Here is an 11,811-nt window from a genome sequence, read left to right on the forward strand (position 1 = left end):
GCGGCTCTTCCGGTGTGGCACTTCCGGTGCGGCTCTTCCGGCGCACTCCGCGCATGCGCGGGTCGGTGCCATGGCGTCTGTTCCCGTTGTTGCTAGGGCTGTGCTCCCGGCGCTTTGCGATCGTGGAGCTGCAGATTCCTCACCCCATGCCTTTGTGTGTCGGTTTCCTGATGTACCGAGCGACTTTTAACCTTCTACATCCATTCTCTACTCTATAGGACATGTGTAATTAACTCTCATACATTGTTTAACTCATAGCATTCCTTCACGGGATGTATTACCCTACTTTGTTTTTCAGCACTCTTGTGTTAGTAAGCTAAAACAATCCTAAAATTAGTGTTCTGTACATTTGGTAGGATAAGGTAACATCCTGTTGTGAACTGCTGTCTTGATTTATTTCCTCCCTGGTTCACTCAACAGGCCCTTAATTGCTTTTTGGAGCCTGCTTTGTTTACCCAGCCAGTGCTTCCCTAAATTCCTTTCTTGGGGCCTATTCCTCTTATCAATTCCTCCTTAGCTCTGGTCAGTATCCTCTTCCTTTGAAGTGTGCATGTCAGTGTGGAGCAGGCACAAGCAGGCAGTGCCAGCTGCTTAGCAAGCAACTTCCAGTACATCATTGATTAATCTTTTTAGCTTCTTTGTTTCATCCTCCCTCCCCTTTCTAAGCACTAAGTAAATTCTTTTACTTACAACAGGATATCTTTCTCTAAAGTTTTCTGAATGTATTTGCCCTATGCTTTTTACATGTGGTTTTTATTTCTAGTGACAGCTTTTTCATAGGTTTAATTCAGGGTTTAATGAACAAACACATATGCAACCTTTTACAGTGGTGAAGTTATTGGTGGAAGGGCCTCTTGGTGCTTGATGGGGACAACCTCTAAGCCAGTTTGGGCTAACAAAATAAATGCCATAAACTGGAATTTCACATTGGAAGGCTCTCACCTCCCAGCAGGGGCTGAGCCAGAATATCTCACTTCTCCTTGCAGGGCAAGGAATGTTCTGACCAACAGTAATTTTCAAATTTTCATTGTATTCTCAGATGCAAATGTGTGTTGTTCTCTCTTCCCTCCTTTAGCCTTTGTGTCCAAAGGAGCTCTGGCACTTTGTCCACCAGTGTTATGGGAACGAGCTGGGTCTGACCAGTGATGATGAAGATTATGTGCCTCCTGATGATGACTTCAACACAATGGGGTGAGTGAGGAGCAGTGAATGTTTCCTGGGAGGAAGCAAAGATCTCAGGAGAGCAGGATATATTGCATACCTCAAAGTGCTGATGGTCCCTGGGGAGAAATTCTGGGATCTGGCCAAAGGTTTGCCCTTAAATGTGCAATGCCTACAAAGATGAAAGTACCATTTCCTCCTGGAAGTTGGTAGGGACTGCAATGCCTGCTGAGCTAGCTGAGCAATTGTGTCTGTGCCAAAGAATCCTAGTGACAAGGCCAGTGAGTTACATGGCCAGAAAGTGCTGATGCTTGTCAGTCTGTGTATAAACACTTGAAAAACGTTTGGGCTTGATCTTCCCCTGCACTTGAACCATTTCTGCTTCCAGCCAGGCTGGAAACCTCAGAGAAGTATTGCCACTTGCTCTATGTGTCCAGTTGCAGCTGTACTTAGAGGGGTAAATATAAAACCTGTGCTCTCTGTGGCTTCAGCTACTGTGAAGAAATCCCTGTGGAAGAGAATGAAGTAAATGACAGCTCCTCCAAGAGCAGCATGGAGGCCAAGCCAGAAGCTAGTCCTCAGCTGCCAAAGAAATCTGTCACTGCCAGCACACTGACATCCACGGGGAGCAGTGAAGCACCACCCTCGGTGAGTGTTCTCAGGAGCCTTTCCCTGGGATCCAGCTGCTCCTTGGCTCTATGAGGGAACTCTTTACCCTGCAGCTCTTCTTCCACTGCTGCTGCTGACCTCAGTCCTTGGTCAGTGATATCCTGAGCATGGCATTTGCCAAGAAACAGTGAGCCAAGTTCCTGTCCTACCACCCAGTGAGCTGGGACACTTAGCAGCAAGTCCATGTTCCTTTCTATACTTTGAGATGAAAAGAAGTGGAGTCTTGGACATAAAAGGGTTATAATTTCTTCCCTGCCTTCACTTATTCCCTTGTTTAGATAGAACCTCAGGGGTTTTAGCTGTATAGGACTTGTTCAGGGGTAAAACCAGTACTGTTTGTGTGCTTGTCTGAACAAAAGGCCTTGTCATGTCCAAGGCTTGAAATCCATCAATTCTTTGAGAGGAGGTGATCCAATACATCCATGTGTTTTACAAACACTGTATGGCAACCTTCCTCCTCTCTCTATTACTTAATTCCCAGGCATGTTGAGGCCAAATGTCCAAAGATAGAAAACTGACTCACAGGTGGAAAGTTTTCAGAAATAACCCCCAGTTTCCAGGTGCTGATCTTGCCCTCCTTATGCTCTGTCCTTGCTGCAGTTCGATGGAGTGCTCCCAGAAGAGGAGGAGGCAGTGGCAGAGAGTCCTGTGGAGAAAGACCTTGGCATTGCAAATATCATGGGAGAGAAGATTGACATCATAGGCCCTGTGAACTCCCCTTCCCTGGACTTCAACGACAACGAGGACATTCCCACTGAGCTCAGTGACTCGTCAGACACCCATGATGAAGGTGTGTGGGGAAGAGCCTTCCCACCAGTGGTGTTTTCAGCCTTCTCCTATCCTTTCCAGAAAGCAATTGGAGTGGCCAATACTGAATTCCTTTTCTAGACCCTAAGAGTTCAGAAGATGCAAAGAACTCCCATTGAGGGATGCAGAATGTAAATGTGGGGATGTGTATTTGGAAAGATCTCCCTAAAATCAGCTGTGTAGTTAATTACCCCTTCTGATGTTCCAGTTATTGTCCTTGGATCTGCGGAGGAAGAGTTAGAAGTACCTCTTTTGGGTTCTGAAGCTGCACCAGGGGAGGTTTAGGTTGGACATTAAGGAAGAATTTCTTCACAGAAAGGGTGATTAGACACTGGAATGTGCTGTCCAGAGAGGTGGTGGAGTCACCATCCCTGGAGGTGTTTAAGGAGAGACTGGACGTGGCACTTAGTGCCATGGTCTAGTTGCCATGGTGGTGTTAGGTCATAGGTTGGACGGGACTCGGTGAGAGGTCTTTTCCAACCTGATTTATTGTGTGACATTAAAATACTAAGGTCTTGGTGCTGTGAAAGCACAACCTCCATGAGCACAGAGGGTCATGCTGGGCCCTGTGGGCCTCTTTCCTCACAGGGGAAGTCCAGGCCTTCTATGAGGACCTGAATGGCCGTCAGTATGTGAATGAGGTGTTCAACTTCAGCGTGGACAAGCTGTATGACCTGCTCTTCACTGACTCGTGTGACATTAAAATACTAAGGTCTTGGTGCTGTGAAAGCACAACCTCCATGAGCACAGAGGGTCATGCTGGGCCCTGTGGGCCTCTTTCCTCACAGGGGAAGTCCAGGCCTTCTATGAGGACCTGAATGGCCGTCAGTATGTGAATGAGGTGTTCAACTTCAGCGTGGACAAGCTGTATGACCTGCTCTTCACTGACTCCCAGTTCCAGAGGGACTTCATGGAGCAGCGTCGCTTCTCTGGTAAGCTGCTCTAGGGCATGGACAGAGGCTGCATCCCAAGGTACAGAGGGAAGGTCTTGGCACATGCCTTGGAGGTGTAACTTTGCCTGACAGAGGGATTGGATAACATTCTGAGCAGATTTTGGGACAGTGTAGTCTGTACTGTAGGAGCAGACAGAACCAGCCTTGTGTGCCCATCGAGTTTCATTTGCTAAGAGTCAGAACAGAGTTTATGCTTCAAAGAAGTAGAGTCTCTTATTTTTTCGCATCAGCTAAGGCTTCATCCTGTGTTCAAGGCTCAACAGTGTGAGGAAAAAAGCTCTCCGAGCTCCACACCACACACTGGCGTGGACTGTGCAGTTGATGATGTAAACAGAGTGAACCTTGGGATGCTGAAGTCCTCCTTTCCCTGTAACTTCAGGTTTGCTGAAAGGAGAGATCTTCCCAGCCTCTCCCCACTTAAAAGAAGGGAAAATTTTCCCATCTAGTACAGGAGACCTTTCTTTCACACAGCTGAGCTCTAGTGCTCCTGCAGCCAGGCTCTCCAAGGGGAAGGAAATACTGTCCCAAGCTTGTTATATGGTTCTGCCTCTCCCCAGGGAACTGACCCAAGATGCCTCTCCAATTACTTGACTGGAATATTGTTTTGTCCTCTCAGATATTATCTTTCACCCCTGGAAGAAGGAAGAAAATGGCAATCAGACCAGAGTGATCTTGTACACCATTACCCTCACCAACCCTCTGGCCCCCAAAACTGCCACAGTCACTGAGACACAGGTATGTGGAAGGGGAACAGGGCTGTGATGCTGTGTACAAACTGCTCTCTGAGCTGTTTTCTTGCCTTGGGCATGTTGCTTTACATGTTTTCACTGTCCCTATCCATTTTCCTTTGCACATTTCCTTGTGTTAACTTGCTACCCAGTTTCACTGCCAACATGAAGAGCTAATCTTACACTCACGCTGGATTGCATTGCAAGGAAAGGGTCACTAGTTTTCCAGCACAAGCAGATGAGTTTGTGAACAAACCCAGCACATTCTAACTAGTGTTTGTCACCCATACTGGTGGGGTTTGAGCTGTGGTGAATCCAGCAGAGGTTTTTCCTGCATAGGGCACAAGGAATATACTGTCTTGCCAGTCCTTCTCACAACTCTACAGAGAGATGTCCAAGCTTTGTTAGTATGGTGAGGACAAGGAGATGATCTATTTAAGAAGGTAAAAAAGAGGAGCACCTGCAATGCTCTGGGAGGAGCCAGGCTAGCTGTATCTAGTAGGAGCTGCAGCTGGAGAGGGAGGAAAAGCTTCTTTCCATGTCCAGAGATATGCTCAAGTGGCCAAAAAGTAAATACTGAGCATTAGGTTGAGGGAATAGTAAGAGGGAGCCAGGAAGGGATGTCTAAGCATTACATTCCAGGGAGAGGAGAATCCCAGCAGCAAGGTGTAACTTGTGAGGATGGGATGAAACAGGGAAGGGAAAGGAAAGGGGAGAGCAAATTGATGGGCAAAGAGAACAGCACACTTTGAGGCAAACAGGGACGTGGCCTATTTCATTCTGAGTTTGGGGTCAACCATCAAGGTACACCTTGCTGTGTACCACAGAGGTAAGTGGAAACACTCTGTAATCAACTGTCTGTTCCCTTTGTGAGGTTTGTTCCGGAGCAAAGAAAGCAGCAGATCAGAAGTGCTTAAAAGAAGTCCTTGCCATGTTTTTATGGTGTTTAGATTCACAGAATAATGTACAGTAGCAAGGCCTCTGCCTAAAGCAAGGCCACCTCTGGTTTTAGCTCAGGTTGGTCCCTGACAAGCCAGACATGAGTTTACTGAACAGGAGTCACACTTGGAAAGGTCCCAAAGAACTGGACCTCCCATGGCAGTGGATGTAACCTCTCTGTTACAAAATGCTGGAGGTTGAGCTGTGGGAACTGAATACCCTTTTCTGAAATACACCCTTGGGAAACATCTGGGTGAAACACTTGGTTTCCTGGTCTGCCTTCCCTGGAGGCTGAGCTGCTCCCAGCAGAGATGGGGTAAGAGTGTGTGGGATGTGGCTGTTTGTGGTAGAGCTGCTGTGTAAAGGGCTAGAGAAGGTGCCAATCTCTCCAAGCTGTGTTCTAACCAGACTAATAGTTGCCTTGCATGCTGTCTTTTATGCAGACAATGTACAAAGCCAGCCAAGAAAGCGAGTGCTATGTCATAGATGCAGAGGTGCTAACTCACGACGTCCCCTACCATGATTATTTCTACACCATTAACCGCTACACGTTGACTCGTGTTGCCAGAAACAAAAGCCGACTCAGGTACAATTCTTGGGGGGGGTAAAGAGCTTTGCTGATGACCCAAAAGTCACTTTTTGGGTGGGAGTTTTGCTGTTTGGTGTGTTAGAAGGGGTTGAGGGGAAATTAGCCTTGTTTCTCTCTCCTGTGGCTGGAGCACTCCTGTCACAGTTACCTGAGGGGCTGGTGACTGTTGTGGTGACATTCAGCAAACAACAGACCCAATCCAGAGGAGTTCCATCTGGGTCAGGGAGAGGATTGATAGACCTCTTGTCCCTTCTTGGAAGCAGTGGTTTGCAGGGCCTGTTGTCACACACACAATCAACTACTAAGCAACAGGACATACTTCCAGGGACTGTGCCTTGAGATGTGCTTGGGGGGAAGAGCAGAGGAATTTGGTACCAGGCAAAGCTATAGGATTTGTGTTTAACTTTGATAGGCAATCTGCTATCTGCCACATGGCCCAAGGTCTTTGGGGTACTCTTGGCAGTGGTTTGCAGGGCCTGTTGTCACACACACAATCAACTACTAAGCAACAGGACATACTTCCAGGGACTGTGCCTTGAGATGTGCTTGGGGGGAAGAGCAGAGGAATTTGGTACCAGGCAAAGCTATAGGATTTGTGTTTAACTTTGATAGGCAATCTGCTATCTGCCACATGGCCCAAGGTCTTTGGGGTACTCTTGGGCTCTTCCCTAATCTACTATCTGCCACATTGGCCCAAGGTCTTTGGGGTACTCTTGGGAGAGGCTCTTCCTGCCTTTGGAAGGACTTTTCATGCAGTGCTTCTCCTTGAAGGGCTGAGACCATCCCAGAAATAACAGTGTGCATGATGATTTCCTGTATTTACACTGACAAAGGCTTGTGAGTTGATGTTGCTTTCAGGAAGCAAAAGTGGGAGAATAACAGTCCTTTCTTCTCATCAGGGTTTCCACAGAGTTACGTTACAGGAAACAGCCTTGGGGGCTGGTGAAATCCTTCATTGAGAAGAATTTTTGGAGTGGCCTGGAAGATTATTTCCGTCATTTGGGTAAGAAAGAGTGGCAATGACACACAAACTGTGTCACCTTCCCATGGTTTAGGCATCCCTCCCTGCAAACATGACAGCTTAGGGATGCAGCCTCGGAGTGGCTTGTAGTGACTCCATCATTATTAATTATAGTATAATGAATGCTCTAATTAGGGCATCAAATCCTGCTCTCTGGCAGGCAGTCTGGGGTCAGAGTTTGGCAAAAGGTGTAAAGTAGTGTGTCCTGTAGCATGAATTCCCCCAGACCTTGACACCTCCCTTGGCCCAACAGCTGTGCCATTATTAGAGGGCTGAAGTCTCCAGCTCTGCAAATCCAGTGCCACTTCTCCTAACAGCTTTCCCTTTCTGCCTATGCAGAGAGTGAACTGACCAAAACTGAGAGCACATACCTGGCTGAGGTGCACAGACAATCCCCCAAAGAGAAGGTGAGCAAACAATCGACCGTGCGCCGGAGGAAACGGGCACATGCCCACCTGAGGGTGCCACACCTGGAGGAGGTGCTGAGCCCTGTCACCACCCCCACGGATGAGGATGTGGCACATCGAATCAAGCACGTGGCAGGTAAGGAGCTGCAGACCCTTAGGATGGAGAACAACAGGAGCTTTGCTCATGGGGAGTAAAGGGGCTAGGGGTTTGCAGGGCAAGGAGGATGTGTTGTGAGTGTTTGGGGGGAGAGGGAGGGGTGGGCTGAGGGAAGAGGGTTGTCCTGCCCCTTGGATAGGATTTCCTATCCTAAATGCATCCATCTCCTCAGGTTCCACTCAGACAAGGCACATCCCTGAGGAGAGCCCCAGTGGCTTCCACCTGCAGAGTGTCTCCAAGCTGCTCCTTGTCATCAGTTTTGTGTAAGTGATGTTTTTTTTGCTTTCCTTCAGTCAGCCTGGAACAACTCTGGTTTCTCTGTGTTTCTGGTGTTCTGTGCTCCCTTGTCTCCTTTCCCCTTGGTTTTTCCCTTGTTTTAACCAAACACAGAGTTTTACAGACCTCCCATGTTTTGGGAGTCCTAATGCAGGTCTGGGGCCTCCCTGGGACACAGGCAGTGGTGATAGTGGCAAGCAAGGTGAGGAGCTGCTGTGCAAGGAGAGGGGAGTTAATACTTAGAAAAGAAAAAATCCAACAAGTAAAAAGAGTCTTTTTTTATTTCAAGAACTCAGTTTAGACATTTTCCATGACATACAGAGACTGTGAGGGGTTTTTAACTTACAACAAGTCATTTAATGTAATCTGCTCACCAATTAGCTGTTATCATAGCAATGACCATGCAGAGTTCTCTGGGACTCACTGTGCTATCACAGCAGGGCTCAGTGTCTGTCTGTTGTTACTTGTCTCTGGTTTGGCAAATCCTGTTTGAGTCTGGTCCTGGGCAGTAATTTTGATGAGAAGTCCCATCTCAGAAAGAAGCTGGATTGTTTAGGAATGTTTTCTGCAAAATAAGGATAGAAATACATGAAGCATGAGAAATTGCTATGATTTCACTGATTCAGCAGCAAGAATTATGGTTTGGGTCTCTTTTCTGCCATACTTTTCACAGTTGCTAGGCTTGGACTTGGATGTGTGCTCAAAGTCAGCTGGGAATGGGCCCCTTGTATCCCTGTGGATCAGTTTAGTACCTGAACTCAGGTGTATTTGCTGTTTCTCTGGTCCTTGGCTGATGTTAGGTTTCATGTGTTGGTGCTGGGTAGGTGCTGAGGAGCAGTACAGTGTAAAGGAACAATCCAGGCCTAGAAGGTTTTTCTGACTCAGGCTGAGTTTCTCCTTAAGTTCCAACCACCTTTTAGTGAGGTGGGAAGCAGCTGGGATTTAGATTGAAGTTGCTTTTCAAATTGAACTCCTTTCTGTGTTTCCTTTTCCCTGTGGGACACCGCAGAATTTTGCAGCAGCAACCCCAGCCAGGTGCTAGCTAAGATGATGGAAAGTAGTGGCCTGAGGAGAAGATAATAGAAAGCTACAAAATCTTCAAGACAATCTCTCCTGACAGGATGAGCTTCACTTAGGTCAGAGAGCCCTGATAGTGTGTGCAGAATCCTCCTCTGGCCTGGCTGCACTGCTGAGAATGGGTGATTCTTCCAGCAAAATAGCTGCTCTGCTCAGAGACAGACACAAGCCTGGGGGTTTGGGATCTGTTCCCTGGGGTGGTGTTCCCAGTGCTCAGGTGCTGGGCAAGTTTCCTCACTAATGCAGGCACACAGGTACTGCTCTGTCCTTCCTGCCTCTCTTCCCACTGTTCTTTTCTCCCTCCCTGCCCCACTATCCCTTCTGCACTGTCTAAGAGCCTTCTCCTCTCACCCCAGTTTCTCCTGGTCTGTGTCAGTTTCTAACCTGCAGCTACTCCGTCTTTTCTCTTCCCTGCTCCCATTAGGATCTGTTTCAGGTACTGTCTCTCTCTTTTTTTACCTCTTTACTCTCCCATTTCCCTCCCTTTCTCTGCATCCAGCACATCTGCTCATCCTGAACTGTCATCTCTCTCTTTCTGTTCTCCTTGCTCACACATTTCTTCCACGAGGTGAAGTTTTGGGTTCTGGTCCTTACTCAGATTAAATTCCCACTCCCATGCAGCGTGTGGACCTGGGCCCCAGACACCTCCTCAAGCCTTGGGCATTTTTCCCAGCTGTGACTGGCAAGCAATGGGCTCTGAAATTCTCCTGCTAAACAGACTGTTGTCCTTCTTTCTAGTCTGGTGCTGCTGGTCATTCTCAACATGATGCTGTTCTACAAACTCTGGATGTTGGAATATACTACACAGACGCTCACAGCATGGCAGGGCTTGAGGCTGCAGGAGAGGTACTGACACATCTGCTTGGTCTGTGCATGTTTCTAATGGATGGTGAAGGCTTTCCCAGAACACCAAAGCTCTGGGCTCTCCTTTTTTTTTGAAGCAGGGCACTCGCTGAAGTACAGCCATGAGCATTTCCAGATGTGAAGCTGGTGAGCAGTTGCAGCAGCAGCAGACAGTGATTTAAGGCCATCTCTGCTTCTTCCCAGCATCCCACATAGGAGAGGATGCTCTGTGAATAAATGTGTAGCAATCTTGAGCCAGGGTTGTCACCTCCCCCTCCTCTAATGGCTAAACTTCCTTCTGTATGAAGAGCAGTGTCTTAGGAAAAAACCCTTTGTACCCAGAGGAGAATTTGGGCCTGAATAGTCTCATCATTTTCAGAGGTTGAGAACATTCTGAGCCCACTTTGCTAAGGTGTTTTTGTTCCCTTATGTCCCTTTTCTGCAGCCCCAGCTGTTCCCTTGCTATGCTGGGTTTGACTTTAGCCATCCCTGGCCACATGCTGCTCTTGTGCTGATTTTTTGGCATGATTTGTCTCATGGGATTTCTCATTTCTCCTCATTAGGGAAGGGAATTACTATTTTCACTGTAATAGCCCTGCTGGTGTCCCATGGATACATACTTCAAGTCATTATAGATACTTTCAGTGATTTTGTCTTTCTCTGGTACTCTTGGTGTTTATTTGGACCACTACAATACAGTATTGTACATATAGGACTATAAGTACAGGACTTTATCCAGTTTGCATGGAATGTGCATTTACTGGAATTACTTCAGTAGATCTTTTCTGGCCCTACACAGGTAACTTTTGTGTTGCTGTGGAAGTACCTGAGCCCATCTGTGGGATCCAAACACCTTGAGTGATTCCGTCTGTCCTGATTCCACTCTCCTCAGCAGCACCCAGCCCTGTTCTGGAGAGTGAATTGGGCCTGAATACCTACACACACCTGCCTTGAGAGCAGAGTACTCATAATAAGGATAAATCCCTGTACAAATTCCACGAGGAGATTAATAAGTGAAGACTGACAGAGCATGGCTAGGAAAAACAAACCACAGGAACCGCACAGGGCTACCTGTCCCCACATGGCATTGCATTATTCCCTAAGAACAGCCATGGTATCCAATTCAGGAAAATCCCAAGTCTTTAAACACACTTTTGCTCAAGGAAACCTTCCCCTTTAGGGTGGAAAGATTAGACAGGAACTGTCTCATCTATAGTGGGTTGGTAGGTTAATGGTTGGCTTGATGATCTTAGAGTTCTCCTCTAACCTTGATGATTTTATGATTCCTTTCCCTAATCCCCTTTGCTCCTCCTTGACTTCAGTTTCCCTGGATTGACTGTTGCTGCTGTTCTGCTGCCAGGTTACCCCAGTCTCAGACAGAGTGGGCCCAGTTACTGGAGTCCCAGCAGAAGTATCATGACTCAGAGCTACAGAAGTGGCGTGAGATCATCAAATCCTCCGTGATGCTCCTGGACCAGGTGAGAACACACAGCCAGGTAGTGACCAGAGGGTCACTCTGTCCTCCCACCACCCACTCACAATCCTTCAGCATTACCTGGTTCCACCATAGTCCATCAGGTGTGTTACCTCCACTAGTGTCTCCTTTAGATCCATCTGCTGATGCACTGGTGGTCAACAGGTCCCAAAGGGCTATCACAGAGTGCCACAGCTTCTCTGTCACCTCCAGGGGTCCTTACACATCAAGGAGAGAATTCTACAGGGCCAAAAAAGCTTTACTTAGCACATTTTGAATCTAGTTTCTGGCATCCCAGTTTGGAAAGCAAACTGTTTTTTTGCCTAAACCCTGAATTCATATGTAGATCTCATAGATGCAGGGGACACACAGCACTAAGCCAGGGGGTTTTTTATCTACTCCCTGAAGAGGTGGTTGTACACCAGGCTCTGAGAACACAGTCCATAAATGAGAGCTGTTCTCCTCTCTGGAGAGAACTGCTCACCCTGCACCTCATTCTTTTGGAGAATTGTGTCTCACACCTCCCCAACCCATCCCAAACCAGATGATTAAGGTATTTTAGAGGGAAGAAAGAAATGCCAAAGCTCTGACCTTTAGGGTAGCATCACAGTGGAGAAATGTCTTGTCTTGCAGATGAAGGATTCACTAATAAATCTCCAGAATGGCATCGGGTCCAGGGACTTCGGGTCAGATCCAGAGGAGAAACGGAA

At 47.4% G+C, this 11,811-nt stretch overlaps 1 protein-coding gene across 1 annotated transcript; it reads left to right on the top strand.

Moving 5' to 3' along the window:
- Positions 1 to 1,075: 1,075 nt before the first annotated feature.
- Positions 1,076 to 11,806, top strand: GRAMD1B (GRAM domain containing 1B; the record flags this gene model as incomplete). Its single annotated transcript, XM_009085105.1, has 12 exons — positions 1,076 to 1,191; positions 1,653 to 1,809; positions 2,431 to 2,620; positions 3,426 to 3,569; positions 4,207 to 4,325; positions 5,701 to 5,843; positions 6,746 to 6,849; positions 7,207 to 7,410; positions 7,604 to 7,694; positions 9,523 to 9,630; positions 10,988 to 11,105; positions 11,735 to 11,806. Coding segments are annotated over 12 exons (1,566 nt in total), but the record flags the coding sequence as incomplete, so codon positions are not given.
- Between the last annotated feature and the right edge of the window lie 5 nt (positions 11,807 to 11,811).

This window comes from Acanthisitta chloris, unplaced genomic scaffold (genome assembly GCF_000695815.1).
Source record: "Acanthisitta chloris isolate BGI_N310 unplaced genomic scaffold, ASM69581v1 scaffold43321, whole genome shotgun sequence".
In the NCBI taxonomy this organism is placed as follows: domain Eukaryota; kingdom Metazoa; phylum Chordata; class Aves; order Passeriformes; family Acanthisittidae; genus Acanthisitta; species Acanthisitta chloris.